The 16158-nt window shown below is 42.7% G+C and overlaps 1 protein-coding gene across 2 annotated transcripts in view; it reads right to left on the bottom strand.

Moving 5' to 3' along the window:
• The window catches only part of stau2 (staufen double-stranded RNA binding protein 2), a 104053-nt gene that overhangs the window by 86506 nt on the left and 1389 nt on the right, over positions 1 to 16158 (bottom strand). For both annotated transcript variants that reach the window (XR_013793839.1, XM_079575812.1), the window contains exons 2-7: positions 15905 to 16118; positions 15487 to 15617; positions 15239 to 15398; positions 13331 to 13466; positions 3759 to 3918; positions 1625 to 1732 (exon numbers count right to left, since the gene is read on the bottom strand). Coding sequence is in view for 1 of the 2 variants with exons in the window: in XM_079575812.1 (XP_079431938.1) it covers positions 1625 to 1732; positions 3759 to 3918; positions 13331 to 13466; positions 15239 to 15398; positions 15487 to 15617; positions 15905 to 16109 (900 nt within the window). In the remaining variant the exon portion in view is untranslated. The remainder of the gene's footprint in view (positions 1 to 1624; positions 1733 to 3758; positions 3919 to 13330; positions 13467 to 15238; positions 15399 to 15486; positions 15618 to 15904; positions 16119 to 16158) is intronic.

Here is a 16158-nt window from a genome sequence, read left to right as displayed (position 1 = left end):
CTCATGGGTAATTCATACAAGTTCATATACACGGAGGAGAAGATGATGATGAAAACTGCTGGCCTCAAAAGTACCGTGACAGCTATCGGAAGCATGAATGAGTAACATATGTTTGCTCTGCTGGAGGTCCTATATCAGATATGAGCCAGTAAAAAACTATGACACAGCAGGGCACAGGATGGGGCCAACTTTGTCTCATGAGTTGCATGTAATGGACCCAAAAAACAGCAAAGATCCAAAGAGATTTGAGTGATTCACACTGTAGCCACTGCGTAATGATGGAGTGAGTGCATGTTTCACGTTGTGCTCAGAAGATGATGAAAGACAAAGAGGCAGCAGAGGTGTCCGCGAGTGAGGAGCATGTGGCATAAGCTAGATGAGTCAGTCCGCACTGACCTTCAGGGAGTTTTGTCTGTCACAGCACCAGAAAATAAATGCACAAAATAAAAAACAACTCTGACAGAACAGGCTGCATCATTCTGGCCATTTAAAATAAACCAGGTTTAACTTTAAATTTGACAATTAATGCATTTTTTTCGGTCCCACTGAGAAGTTAGATAGTGGCAGATACAATGACAGGTGGTGGAAAAGTTCAAATTGAAGGGAGAAGTAAATGCTTTTCTTCTATTTTGACAGCAGTGACACTTCGGACTCTGACAAACAGCAGGAGACGCTGAGAGGAATATGTGTTATATCCTGCGCTCAGGGCTTCCTTTTTGGGAGGTCTGAAAGTGAAAGTGGTGTAACTGCTGACAGTGACAAAGATATTAGATAATGAGTCATTACATCAATCCCTTTTTAGCTGAAATGATTAATAGCAGTTCCAGGAAGCAGAGCCATCGGAAGCTGCAATGAGTACATTCTTGAGAAAAGGGGAGAACTGGTCAGTGTTCTCCTAAATCGTCTTGTGTTGAGTAAACTTCAATAAACAAAACGTGTCTCCTCTTTGATCCATCACTGACTGGGAATGTCAGGCCAATCTCAGCAGCTACAGATCATGTCTGTGATTTTTGGGAGTGACAGTAGTTGAGGTGGAAGGGAGGGATCTTACAGAGGAAGGGAGGGGGCTGACAGAGTAAACTGAGCCTCCCTTGTTTTTGGCACCTTGCGGAGTGGAGCAAAAGAAGAGAGGATGATCAGAGACAGAATATTATGAGTCAGCGTGATACTGGGGAAAGCTTAGTGGGTCATGTGAGGACACAGAAGACTCTTCTAAAAGATTACCACTCCCATGACTTAAAGGCCCTATATTTTAGGATTACAATAACTGACAGGAGTCACTAAATTAAAATGTTAGTTGTGGTCCAAACGCATTCCTAACTTTCCATATTTATAGCATCCCAATCTATCACAGTCATGAGTTTATAGGCACATTTCACAACTTGCAGGGTCACTTTCTGGGTCATTTTCACAGATGCAAGAACTAACCTGCAAGTTCATGAAGTTGATAAAATGCAATAATAAGATGCACAGTGTTATTTTCCCCACAAATGTCTGAGTTTACATTATACTAAAGGGGGACAAAACATTCCTAGGAACCAAAGCCAGGGAGAGTGCCTTTAACTCTAAATGACCATTACTGCATCTACTTCACCTTGACGATATGATTGGAATATTAGTTTACCTCGAAGTTGACAGAGAGATTCCTCTTCAGGGCTATTTCATACACCAAGCTTATTTCTGATTTGCTGGCATCTGTGCCTTCTTCACTCTCTTCTTGTTCTTCTGGATCCTGAAAAACACAATTGAAATACTGAATATGGTGTAAAGATGAAGTACATTTTAACATGATCTGATTGAATCTACAAGAAAACACTGTATTTCGTAAGAACTAGCCACAATTGAATACAACTTAACAAAGCATCCATGAGGGGCTTTGGGTTTGAGACTCTGTTCATGTCCACCTCCATTCACACAAGGACTGACTCTGGTGGCTCCCCCTGGGCTCGTCCTGTCCCTATGTGACTTGATACAGTGCATGATTCATGAGTTGAGACACCTTACTTTTTCACAGGAAGCTGTCACAGAGAGGGATGAAAGCATGGGACCTGACAGAAACTAAATATGTGCTCCTGGATATTCCATATGTATGAAGTGTTCTGACATAAAAGGCTTTCCACCACAATGTACCAGTCTTCCATTTCGTTTGACTTTTAGATTCAAGGATTTCTCAGCCGCGTCAGTTATGGGATATTAATAGGAAGAACTATGTCTCAAGGCTACAGAACTGAGCGGACTTTGATGAATGGAAAGTCTCTACTTAAACTGCAAAGATAATATATTATACATTCACTGAAGGTGAATATTTTTTTATTAAATACAAATCAATCAGCTTCTCAAAGTGACCTAATACAAGTTTTTTTTTGTTCAGAAGGCAAAAAAGCGAACACATAGGAAATGAAAAAAAAAAAAAAAAAAAATAGGGAGACGCGCCAATGTTTACCTGAGACGCCTTAAAAATTACACATCACCACGGCAACAGTGAAATGCACACTTAGATCCTCGGGACACAGCGAGAGGAGACGGAGTGACAGACATGGCTGAAGACGCGCACAATGTGGCACAATTTGTAAAACTAGACTCAGAAGCAGCGGCGAACAAAGGGCCCATTTATGGAGGCCAACGCCACAAGAACACAGCAGGTGAGAGGAGCCAACATGTTTTGAATAACCAGAGGTGCTGCCAGACTCCGAGGATACACTTTGATTTCCGGTGGGAGAATTGAGGGAAAACTCTGGAACGGTGACATTGGAAGTGGAAGGTATTATCCATCTTTTGCATCAGGTCCAAACTGAACCCACAAAGGAGTGAAGCTTAAATCGTGCATTACAGTAATTAAAGAGGCTGTGGATTTAGAGTCATTCTGGTGAAAGCTGGTTACGCAGTCATCTTTTAGTGACTGCAAATAAGCTCCGAGCAGCACCTGGGAGAGAACTGGGAGAGAACAGGAAGATCCGCGGCGCAAATCCCTCGATTTTTCATTAGCGGAGAAAGTTTTGTACCGAGACGGGACGGGAACACGGGGACGTCCGTGTGGGGTGAGCGCGGTCAGGAGTGCTCGGTGCGCTGCAGGGCTGCGTCTACTGTGTGACGCCAGAAGGACAGTGCGGGCTGGAGAGTGAAATCATGCTTGATGCGCAGAATGACGAGCAGCTTTCGCACTCAACTTGAGCAAAGATGTCAAGCAAGCAAGGAGGGAGGGGGGGGCAAGATTGATTACAGTTGGATGAAAACAGCCATTGAAATCACACGGCCTGTAACCATTTCTACATCCCATCTCTGTGCTAACCTTGTACTTTAGACCTTTTCAAGCTCCTGGACACATTCAAGATGTTTACTGTAAATAGGAATTTGATTTTGAAAGTAAAGAAATTCAGGGAAAGGCATTGACCCATCCTCATCGTGAGACAACGTTTTCCAGACCAGGGCTACAGCCAAGCCTCCTTCAGTTTAGAGATAAATGCCCCGTTTACTCAGCCAAAAATGCTATAAATGTAAACATGTCTTCAAGCTAACAGACTCACATGCTAGCATCCCAGATAACTAGGAAACCAATACTGAAATAGATAAAGAAAGATGGATAAATACTTAGATGATCCCACTCAGAAGCAAATGACACATTCATGACGTAAAGAACAGTCATACCCGACAGACAGACACGTAGAGCTACTCGGACCAGCTGCTATGTGAATAAAATATAATAACAATTTCTGTGTCTGCAGTGTTGGAGGATTTGATCAGCGCTGCCGCATGTTTACCTGTGGTGGCCTCTCGGGGATGGGCTCATTGCGCAGGGCTTGCAGGGCCTTCATGGCAGCGTTGTGTCTTGCTGCTTGACGAGTGCGTCCCTCTCCGATGAACTCATGGCTCCCTACAGACAGCTGCACATAGAAGATCTTAGGAACTGGATAGTGGTACCTGGAGTAAACAAGAGCAAAAACAGCTAAATTAATGACACATGCCAAATTAGTGTTGAAAGGATATCATTAGATTAATATGTTTACAGCCTCAATGAACCAAAAGAGCTTTTAGGACTTGGAGCCAAGTTATCAATTCACACATTCCCAAATAAAGGCCCGCCACTTCATCAGGGTCAATTACAACACAATAGCCATTTGGCCGGCCACTTGACGGATGTTTCACTGTTGGATCTCAAAGTAGCAATGGCAAACAAAGCCCTGGAGCTTATATATCCGCTCCTCTTTCTTCTGGCCCCGAACATAGATTTCCCTCTCATTCTTTGGGCGCTGACAGAGGGGGACTGAGCTGTCACACTGCAGATTTAGAGGTCTGCAAGGCCGTGTGGGTGATACCTCCTTCTGGGCCTGGAGCAGAGAGGCTGAGAACGTCTGCTCCGTCCCGGACAAGGCGAGAGAAATAGTGGGAAAGTTAACGAGAGGAAACGCTTTTAATATCAGTCTCACTGATGTGCACCGACACATAGACACTGCATGTGGTCATAGCCTATGGAGTCTATAGGCCTCTACCATCTCTAGTTAACTGTATCCATAGTGTAGGCAGAGGCTGATGAGGCCCATGAAACTATTTTAAGTCTATGGCCTCTGGGTCAAAGAAACATAACACAAAACACTTGCAGACAGAAATGTTCAGCATCATTTTAATAGCCTGTGATAGTATCACAACTGCAGGGCTGAGTGACACACACAATGCCATCGTAAAGCTTCACAGATGCCGATGATTATGGTGAAATTGTTTATTCGAAAACAAATGTGATTTTCCAACTTCATTCAAAAAGCCACACACTCCTTTTTTATTGAACTAATCTAGAAACAAACCTTTTTAAACCATGTGCAGCTCTAAACCAGATTAAAGATGTTAGTTAAACCAAATCATGAGCCACCCCCAAAAAGTATGAAAATCTATGTTAATGCTGAAATTCTTCCCTCATGTTCTTGAGTATCCACTCCTCCTGGCCACAGAAGCCTTGGTGGGGCGAGGCAGGCCTGGCCCTCTCACGTCAAGTGTGGCCCCAGGGTCTCCCAGGACATGCCAAGTGCAACATGGGCCCGGGCCAACGGCGCTGAGCCCCGCGTGAGCAGCTGTGTGTGTGCGGCGCTGTACAGGTGCAGAGAGCGAGGAAGAGGAGAGAGGGAGCATGGAGGGAGGCCAGTGGGAGACCCTAACTGCAACGTGGGAAAGTAGTGGCTTACACACAAGTCTGTCTGCCAAGAACACGAGCGCGCGCGCACGTACAGCCATCAAATTTACACAAGGAAGAAGTATCACGTCATGGCCCACCGACCAGTCAATAAATCAGCACATCACCACTATGTTAGCATGGTCTTTGTTGTCAATTATGTTTCTGTTATTGCAATTTCTGCAGAGAAGGAATGTGAGCAGCGTGGCAGTGGAAAAACAATAAGTGGTTCAGAGAGAAGAGAGAACAAACAAATGATGCCACAACTTAATCAAATGATTAGGGATCAGCGTTTAGCAGCAGGTTATGAATCAGCAGGAAATGGACTTTGAAGGCAAATGTTTCCAGCAGCTGTGTTTGATGTGCAGCACAGTAGTAAAGGTTAGCGTTTAATCTTAATCGCTTCATAACATAAAGCAGGAGGCATCAGACCACACAGACTGAACACCAAAGGGGAAACTGAACTTTGGACATTTACTTTAAATGACATGTTTGAAACTGCTTACGCGTATATTTGCATTAACGAGAACTACAAAGTGACTTTTTTCACCCAAAGCTAAGGCTGAACATGCTGGCTCATATTACATGACTTTAAATAACCTAATCTGTCAACACGCACCTTTAAAGACAAACCGCAACAAAGATTTAGGGGATTACAAAAAACAAAAACTTAAATTGTGGGAAAGGGTTTCTCCACCAGCTGTACTTTCTTCCAATCTCCTGCCAGATCTTCAGTTGTTTTCACTCCTAACATCCTTCGGTCAATACTTCATGTGTGTGTCTACAAATGATTGCTTTACTTTCCTTCCGCCTCACGCGATTGTTAATGTAAGAGAGACATAGTGGTGTGAGAAGACAGTGTAGTCAAGTAAACATTAGGCCCAAAACACAAGTGTCATGGCGTTGGGAGGCTGTGTTGATGCACATGTGGAGTTTAGAAACCTCTATTATGCATGGGAAGATTGGGAAAAAGAATGTCTTGGTGAAGAAGTGGTTTCACTTGATATGTGTAGTGAATACAAAAGATACCACAAAGAGGAGAGGGTAAACAAAGTGCAAAATTTCTTTTAAATTCAAAATATTCCCTTAACCATGTTGTTTCTCATTGAAAAAATAAACCTAGATGTGTGTTTTGTTTCAGTCATTTCAGTCTCCAGAGCACAAAACACTCACCTTCTACTTACTGATGACATTGATCGTGCACCTCTGAGAAATCAAGACACGGTGGCACATCGGTTCTTCGGAGTTTGCATGTTCCACCCGTGCCTGCATAGGTTTCCTCCGGGTACACCGGTTTCCCCTCCCACTAAAAACATGTACAATAGGTGAATCCTCCGGCAAGGTGTTTCTGACCATTAGACTGGCTCTATCAGGATATGGATCCCCGAGCACCGGCCCATGCTGGCAGCTCACTGCTCCTACAGGTTGCCCCAGCGACATAGGATGGGTCAAATGCAGAGAACAAATTTCTCGATGGAGATTAATTCACTGGATGACGCTTGATCAATTCAGCATTCAAATTTCCTGCACTACAAAATTGTACAACTTTTAGCTTTCGAGCTTCTCTCTCCACAGTTTGATAAAAACGAGAATCCGAGTAGATAGTGTGTATAAATTATGGTTCTGAATTGTCTATGTTATACATGTGATTTAACACTAATCTGTCCAAAAGTGATTTAAAAAACCAACATAATGAATAAAATCGGCAGTTAAGGGTTTATGTGAAATCATGGAAGCAACAATTCAACAACTATAGCAATGAAGATCAATGGCTATGTTACTATTGGACAAAATCCAGACCAGACCTAATCGACTGCTGTTAAGTGTTGTGACGGCTCTGGCAGTGGTTAACAGTCATGTAGCGCAGCTTTTACATAACTTACGGTATTTCAATTAACTTGTCCAAGCTGACAGCGTTCATTGTTTGCACTGTTTGTTGTGGTTTTGCTGTTGAGCGCAAGATTAAAGCCCTCTGTCCCAGGCCTGTAATAAGAGCGGGTGTCACTGGCCTCCTTGTGCGAATGCTGCACGAGAAGTCACATCCCGGCACATGTAAACCCAGCCCAAAGCGCCTGTCTCCCTCTTGTTTTGGGCAATAATATCGCATTAAGGAGGATGATTTACTGCCTGTGGTTGACAAGTAGCATGAGAATAAATGCAAATGTTCTTAAGCAAATGAAAAAAACTTGGCTTCTGCCGCAACAGTAATAAAAAGAACAGCTTGAAAATAATGGTTATTGCGGCTATTATTTCTACACTGACTGAAAACAAGGATTGCATGAATAACAATGCATTGAAAAAGATCACAGGCTAATTATGACCTTGTGTTTTTTTGTGACGAAGCAAAAACAATGAAAAATGCTTAATCCTTTCGTGGTCTGCTAGCGCCAACTGTTAGGACTTGAGCTGGCGGGAGATCAGAATAAAATTAGATCCCGTGGTCCTCATTAAGATTATTACAAAATGGAACCTGCTGTTTTACACTCATTGTCATTACCTTCTCAGGCCAGCCCCAAAACTGTAGGACGTTTTAGTAGGAAAAGAAAGACTTCCCCTGCTAAGTTGAAAAGCATAAAAAGCCTTAATAGTGACAGCACAGAAGCATAAATCCGAGAGCCAACAGTAAATATTTTCCAGGGAAGATTTAAACCAAAGTACACAAGGTATAAATTTGTGACATAAGTGTTGCATTTCTCTACCTTTTTTTTTTTTTTTTCTTCCAGAAAGTTGTCCAGCAACAGCAAGGTGAGGGGTACAGCACATACATTTGAGAAATGTGAAAAGAGAAAAAGGATATGATTTGTGGTTGTGCTGTAAATAATCTGTTATACACAAATGTACAGACATCAAAAATGGAGTATGATTTGTTAAGAATTGGAATCTGAAGTAAAAGGCGCAAATCACTAAACACTGACGCTGAGGACTAGACATGTTTGACAGTTTCCAAAGAATCCAAGACAACAAACAGTCCTAGAGAACAGTTTGAGAAGGTCTTGTATAAAGGAAAAGTTTGAATAGAAATGGGAGGCTGGTGATTTGCAGAGTCTGGAAAGGCATGTGCCAAGAGGGTGAGGGTGCGAACTGAGAGGAGCAGAAACCTGATGTAACCTTACAGTCTTTTGTAACCTATAGAAGGTAAACGTCTGAAGGCCGTATTTGGAGAAACACGTCACGTCTATTCAAGGTGAGTCAAGCCTTGTTCAGAACAAGCATTGGCCTCCGTGATGAAGCTCTTTACAGCATCCTCAAAGCATCTTCAGATCCAATTACCTGTGCTGCATGGCATACATAAGGACCGGCCTTGGAAAGATTCCAATAAGACTAATATAATGATGTTTGCCAACAGCTAGTATGGGACACTGTTGGTGTTAAGAGTATTCAAATGTATGCGTGACTTCTTTATAATTAGAAGATCAGCAGTACAATAGGACAATTAATTAACTAGAGGAGCAATTATTCTCTTGCTCAGTGCCAAGCCAAGGGTGAAAGAGGACGTTGGAACAGGAAGGGCAACAGAATCAACCTATGCAAGATCAACATCAAAATGTTGATGCTGCTCAAGTGAGAGATGAAACTTAAGGATGGAAAAAGCCAAAAGCAAAAGTGGGACAAAGTAAGCGTCGATGGGTCCCAGAATGTGAGAGCAGGTGCTCTTCAGGATCAGGTACAGACTTTCTAAAAAGCTGAATTTGAAAATGAAAAGTCCTTTATAAAAGTGGGACGAAGTCACTGTGCTCGGCCACATCTGTTCTCCTAGGAAACGAATTGAGCATTTCTTTTTAACAGAACAATGACAACCCTTGACAATCCCATTGAGCAAATTTAAAAACAGTCGTGGGAAGAAAAGAAAACGTGCGTCAATGCCCAGTGGAAGAAAATAGCTCTTAAAGCCCACCTGAGAGCAGTGTCTGAATGAGTCTCTATACAAAAGGGCCTTGACAAGAGATCCTCCATAGGTTCCCATTTGGTATTACACAAAAAGCCATTGTCAATAATAGTCATGTTTGTATTGAGCGGTGTTTATATGAAGTAGTCTGACTCATCCAACCGTTCAAACTGAGACATCACAAAAGGGGCTTTCATCGCCTTGTACTTAGTGGTCAGACAATCACTTTTAACCATAGAACATAGGAGAGGGACACAAGTCCAGTCGACGGAAAGTAGATGAAAGTGTATCCCAGACTTGTGTGTCACTGCTCCACCAGAAATCATCGCGGGCGTCTGTTTACATTGGAGATGTATTCCTGTGCCCCTCCCCCCCAAAAGCCACCTCAATAAAACACTGCTTCATGAGTTTACACCCATTTGTACAATTTGGACAGATTATCCTTTGTACTGGAACGCCGCCCACCACAATTTATGAAGCGGAGAATCAGATAGCACACATCTGACTAAATGCGTCTGATTTACTGCTCATTGCGGATGCGTTTTCAACCCGTAGTACTGCAATAAAAGGCTGTTCCTCTGAAGTCTTTATACCTTGTGGGCTTTGGCAGGCTTGTAAGGTTTGGAGCTGCGATGACAAGACAGATAAAAGAAAACATAACTGAGGAATGCTAGCGCTTGGATGAAGTAGTACATTGTGTCCCGGTTATGCTATATGAGGTTTTAAATCCCACTAGGCCAGTGAGAGTCTCGACCAAATTCACTGAAAGGGGATGGTGTACGCGAGGAGGACATCTGATGCCGAAATGAGAGGAAACAGTGGATATAGAAAAAGCCTTACAGGCAGATTCATCTTTTTCAGCGAGACAGGTTGGCCCAATTAGAAAAAATGGATGACAAAGTACACTTGTGAATGTGTGTCTGATGCTATTGCGGAGTCCTGCAGGCATGGGAAGGGTGTTCAGCTTTCAAGGATCTTTCCAAGTCAACTCTTTTCATATAGACACACACGCACACACAGACAATGAGAGGCGGGCTGTCAAAGATCTTACAAGGACACCACCATTACATTCGATGCAAGAGAAAAACAGTTCAATCAGTTCATTGAGTTCATTTACAAGTGCCCAAACTATAGGATGGATAAGCTGGACCACCATTTACTTTATTTTCATGAATGGTTTAGGTGAAAATGGTTTAGTCAGTTTTCGATCTTTGGGAATTCCTGACTGACTCCCATTTAGGTAGATCTGTACGTCTCCTGATGTCGTGTCTTGGCGTAAAGGTACGAGAATGGACATAATCTTAAGCAGTGAGGTGATACATAAGGAACGTACAACTAAGTATCGACCAATGGATTGCTCGTCTGCTCCTCATGGACCATACAGACCACCGATGCAGTCTTACTGTATTAGTGCTGCAATATCAAGTTGTTATCCAAATTGCTGCAAAATGCTACAGCAGCGAACTCTTCCCGTATTTCCTTAAAATGTGTGGCATTATTTATTCAGTGATTGATAAGTACTGTGTATCTGAAAGGCAAGTACATTTTAAAATGACCTTCAGTGGTAAAGGAGTGAGCAGAAGAAAGAAAATTGAATTAAAAAAAAACTGTCAATCTGAGGCTATTCCAAATCAAGATAGTTATTACGGCATTAGTACTCACTTAGGTTTTGTTTACCTAAAGTACCCACAGTAGCAAACCAGTAGCATACGTATTCAATAGATTATTAGCCGAGGTAGCCTTTCAGTCCAAACTAGCTGCATTACTGTGACTGGAGTGGGCAGTGGTGTAAGTATTATCAAGGGACAACAACAGTATATGCACAGCAGGTTGTACCAGCAACCCCCCGATACCCACATGAATGACTTATGACTATTGAAGTAATGCCTTTCCCACTGTATTTGGCAAATGTGAGAATGAGAAACCAAAACCAGGTGAGAGAGGATACGTCAGTGTTGGCCGGTCCACTGTGTCCTTCACCTCCAGTGTCACAGCAAAAATAAAATACTCAATCTGCCAAAGTTTCAACCTATGCAGTGACTCGTAAAGTTAATGACTCACTGTACTGCATAATTCTACTGCTCCAACTCAAGCGTGTGGAATTTTATTCTGGCCTACATCGATTAAACGGATCTGTAAAATATGATATGCGACTCATAAGGAAGTATCAGCACTCGGCACACAGCTCTCCCAGCTGCTACACTGGAATGGTCATAACACAATGAGAGAAGGTGGGTGGCTTCAGACTACGTCGTCTTGCTCCAACAGGGAAAGTCCTATTCGATATCACTTCCTTGACACAATGCACAATGTATTCCCTCCGTAGAGACGAGGAGGAAACCTCAGATTTAGAGGAGCCCACGATGAGTCAATGGAAACAGGTGTTCCAATGATAACACGGGAGTCAGGCATGGTCCTTGAGGTGAGAGGTGATGTAACCGCATATCTAGATAACCCAAATATTTTCCTTATTCACTAGTAATGTCTGTGAATCATTTGGGCTGGATTTCCTAATAATGTTGCACGGCACCTCCGTCACTTATTGAATCATGCTGGAATAAAAAATATATATATAGAAAGAATGAGAGAGAATCAGTATTTAGGAATGAACAATGTCTCTCCATTAGGACAACCATGAATCTCCGGTTTGAGCGCAGACTTGGATGGTCGGATATTATGCCAAGACCCTTCACCATAAATAAGATTCATTAAGACACAGATAAATGCACATTTCATATTATTGCCATATTTTCTCATCAGGGCACTTTCTGAAGGAATCAATACTGGTCGTGGAGGTGATTAGTGCACTGATGGATCAGAGCCAGGCTGCCCTTTTAATGGTGGGATTCTCCATCAACATGCCTCTGGATCACTCTTATTCATCATAATAGGTAAGGACATGGGATATATGGAAACCTTCCCTTCCCTGCAGCATCATTAGGGTGACTGATAGTGGACATAGCGCGTCACTCCAGCACATATTCAGTCATCTTATGAAGAGAAGTCATATTCGCTTTCATTAATAACCGCCTTGACCACAGTAAAAGAAGGACCTTGTGAAAACACGGATGACCTTGGCGGGACATAAGTGTTTGGAGTGTTTCTGGCGCGCACTCGGCACCTCTGTCCCAACAGCAGACTCCTGTCACAAAAACCATCACAGTGACAGATCACGTTGACAGACACATGCTGGAAACAGATTTGGTGTTCTACCCCGCAGACATTTATCTTGCACCCCATGTTTGTTCCTGCACGGATCAAATGGGAGAAGATGTGAGCCAGATGCGAGACTGTCTGCTGACTAGACGCAGTTATCCAACACAGCAACTGAATCACATTTTTTGGCATTGTCTGTGCATTTTTCTTTCAAATATCTACACATTTAGCAATGGAAAGCACTGCCTTGGGACCGTCAGAAGCCAAAGTTTGTGAGAAGAACATAATGCGTAGTGTCTTCTAATTTTAGCCATGTTCCGTCCTATAAAATCAATATTAGGATATGACAAATCCACACTAAAAAACAGTATAGGTAAAACTGCAGGAAAGATGTTACAAAATGGGTGTTCTGTAATTGAAGTGTCCAAAGGCAGTGGTTCTGAAATGAGGAAACACTGCCACCTGCAGGACCTCTGTTGGTTAGCTCATGTTAAAAATAACCAAATATGGGTTGGTTTACTCTATCTGGAGCCATATGTTTCTCCTCTTTTCAAACTGTAAAGATTTATAGCATTTTTCTGTCAAATTATACATCACAACAGAAACTGGAGGACATAATAAACTCAGTAATATTTACATTTAGCTGCCACCTTGAATCAGCCATGTGTTTATGTGTTTGGCAAATAGAGGGAGAAGCAGGGATTCCCACACTCCACTGGTTCGTCAGGGCTGATGGATAACATCAAACACCTCTAGAGTCAACCGTACCCACCCGTCTCAGTAATCTTACATCGCTTACTGGGAGAACATCATTAATTGCACCTCTGTGACACTTTTATGGCGTAGGTGAAATGGCTGAATGGCTCCAGGAAAGCAGACACAAAGTCAAAAGGAAACAAGAGGGCTGACAGAGACTGAGTGTAAAAGGATGCCACGAGGGCACCATGTTTCATCAGTTTGGGGAGCATATGGGGCGCATGGTCTGAGCCCAACACAGATCTAAGCTGAGGGGATCAAAGAAACAATGCCGGTAGAGGCCCCTGGAAATATATCAAAACCATGTCCAGACAACGCCAGTGCCAAGACTAATGACTGTGGCCATACATTTAACGTGTATACCGAGTGTTTACCTTTGGTTGAACATCCCTCTGAAGTTATAGTTTGCTCTGTAGTTGGGCATTGGTTTAGGATCCAATGGCCGGTAGATAGCTGGCTCCCCTCTCTTCATAGCCAGGCCATTCAGCTCTACTGTTGGTGTTATGCTGCCTATATAAATCAACAAAGAACAACAAGTGTCAAAAGCGATTTTGAAATGTGTCAAAATGTACCTAAATGCCAGAAATCAAATGCAAAACAGCAAGTCGGGCCCCTCGGGGAAGGGTCTTGTGCTTGTTCTTAGAGTCAGTAATAAACACGATGAGGCTGCGTTTCAGCTTTACACAGCTAAAATCTGGAGGTCTTCATGAGGATGACTCTGAACTTTGAAACTGTTCAAATCCAGGCAGATTTAGCCGTAATTAATGAATAATAAATACTCATTATTTCATTGATGTTTTATGGGGCGACAGTGGCGGAGTCGGTAGGTCCTGAAGATGCACAATGTCGTTGTGTCCTTGGGCAAGACACTTCATCCACCTTGCCTCCAGTGTTTGCGTACATTGGTGTATAAGTAAGAGTGTGAATGGGTGAGTGGATCTTTGCTGTAAAGCGCTTTGGGCTTAATGAAGGTAGAAAAGCACTATATAAGTTGAAACCATTTAGCATTTTATGCACTGATTATATCTGCTTTCTTGTAATTTTATCTTTATTTGTTTATTATTTGTAACTGTAATGTATGTAACTGTGAAGCACTTGGAATTGCCTTGTGTATGAACTGAGGAGTTAAAGGTCCTATATCATGCAAAATCGACTTTTTAGAGCTTTTAGCCATGTTGTTATGCTATTTCCTTATCAAAAACATCCCCAGAGTGGTTTGTGGCTTCATTCACGCAGCTCTCAGTAATCCTCCTGAATCCTGCTCTCTGAGCAGCTGCGCCTCCCTCTCCTGGTGAACGACTGACCTGTTCAGTTGTGTCGTAACAGCGGAACGGAAGTGCTCGACGTCTGTAATGTAATGTCTTAACTCTATGTTTACGGCCGGATTTTAATTTGTAAAACAGCCTTTTAATTATTTCTGTTGTAAGAGAGAAACAAAGAGAAAAAAAAAGTGAAGGGAAAAAAAAAAAAAAAAGGATGTGCCCGAGGTGCTTCCAGGTCAGCTGAGGCCAAAACAAACACATCCCTGAGCGTCTGAACAGATCAGTCATGTTTGCGCTGCAGCTGTGAAGATGGAGCTCGTTGCAACTTATTCTGGACACACCTGTTCTTTATCCTACCTAACGATAATGTCACGGACGGAGAAAAAGAAGCGCGTTTGGCTACGAGGAGTTTATTCAACCTTTTTCAAGAAGAGGCCACTCTCTCAGAAGCTGTTTTTTTTCTCCGGGATTCAGCGACTATCACCAAAATGGTGTTTTTCTGTGACTGTCACTGATGGATGTTTGTGAACCTTCACCAGAATCAAAGTGGATTAACTTTTATAACCAACGCAAGTCCCATAATGTAAACAGCGATGGACCAGAGTGGTGAGTCAATCCAAACGCAGGTTAGCATATTAGCTTGTGTGTTAGCCATTTATGAAGCTGTGTTGCAGATGTCAACTCCGTATAACTGCATCGTGAAGTAACTTCACTTATTGTTGTTTATTTATATTACGGTGAAGTTGTATGTGCGGAGAGAGGGGGCGGAGTTAACTGAATCGAAGCGTTGTGTCTTCCGGGTTTGAAAAATACCTCCAGAAAACACTTATATTTATCACAAAAATGAGTGCTCCATAATGGTAGAGGTACAATATATCATATGCATGCCTATACTTAACTTTGGAATGGCTAAAATAGCATGATATAGATCCTTTAACACATTTTTCAAGAAAGCCATAGCACAAAATGAGTCATTTGTCTTCTCTTGTATCATTTAAGACAGTGATGACATGGCAGTACCTGGGTTACTGTTGATGTCCACTTTTGGGGAGCGTGGTGCTGGCCGGGGAAGCACGCTCTCAGCCAGCGCTTTGGCTGCAGTGGAGTGCTGGGCCTTTTTGATGCTGGTGCCCTCAGCTTCCCAAACCTGCTCCCCAAGAGTCAGCTGAACGGTGAAGATCTAAATGAACAGTTACAGAATAACATGTAAAGGTCAATGCATGTGGTCATAATGCATAAATGAGAGAAATTAAACACAAGAGTGGTACCTTTGCGTGTGCAGGCCCTCTCTCATTGAGCAGCTTATACTGTGGCTGGATCCTGTTAAAACGGGCTAACTCATTCACCAAACACATTGGAGTTTTCTCTTTAGGGTTTGCCATGTTCTCCTGGGGTGAGCCTGAACACAAATACGGGCAGCATTACTGACTTTAACTGTAATACAACTGTTTATGATATATTTGATATATAATATAATATATTATATTATATTTAATAATCTCTCCAAAGCAATATACTTGTAAAATGATTCTGGATAACATCAGCTGCTGTGCATTAGTTCATTATTATCATCTAGTCGTCTTTATTTCTTTGTAAAATAATATCTTTAAGCCATGATGATGTGTGTATCCAAACTAGAATCCACTGCAATAAAACACTATGTAGAGGTGGTGATATGGACTGTACCTGGGAGGGAAGGAGACACAGGGGGGTCCCCATATCCGCCTGCAGGAGCGGGGCAGCCGGATGTGGGGGCTGGGGCTGGGCTGGTGCCGTTGATAGAGGCCTGCAGACTCAGGGCTCCAGGGCTGGCCACGGCCGCTGCAGGAGCTCCAGGAGAGAGGCCAGGACCAGCCAGGGGCGCTGAGGTCTGTACTTTGACTTGAGCCATGCTCTTTTCCTTCATATAACACCACAAACATGTTAGCATATGGGCACAA

This window comes from Gobius niger (assembly GCF_951799975.1).
Source record: "Gobius niger genome assembly, chromosome: 18".
Classification (NCBI taxonomy): Eukaryota; Metazoa; Chordata; class Actinopteri; order Gobiiformes; family Gobiidae; genus Gobius; species Gobius niger.
The sequence above is the reverse complement of the archived record's forward strand: the minus strand, read 5'-3'. Positions and strand labels throughout refer to the sequence as shown.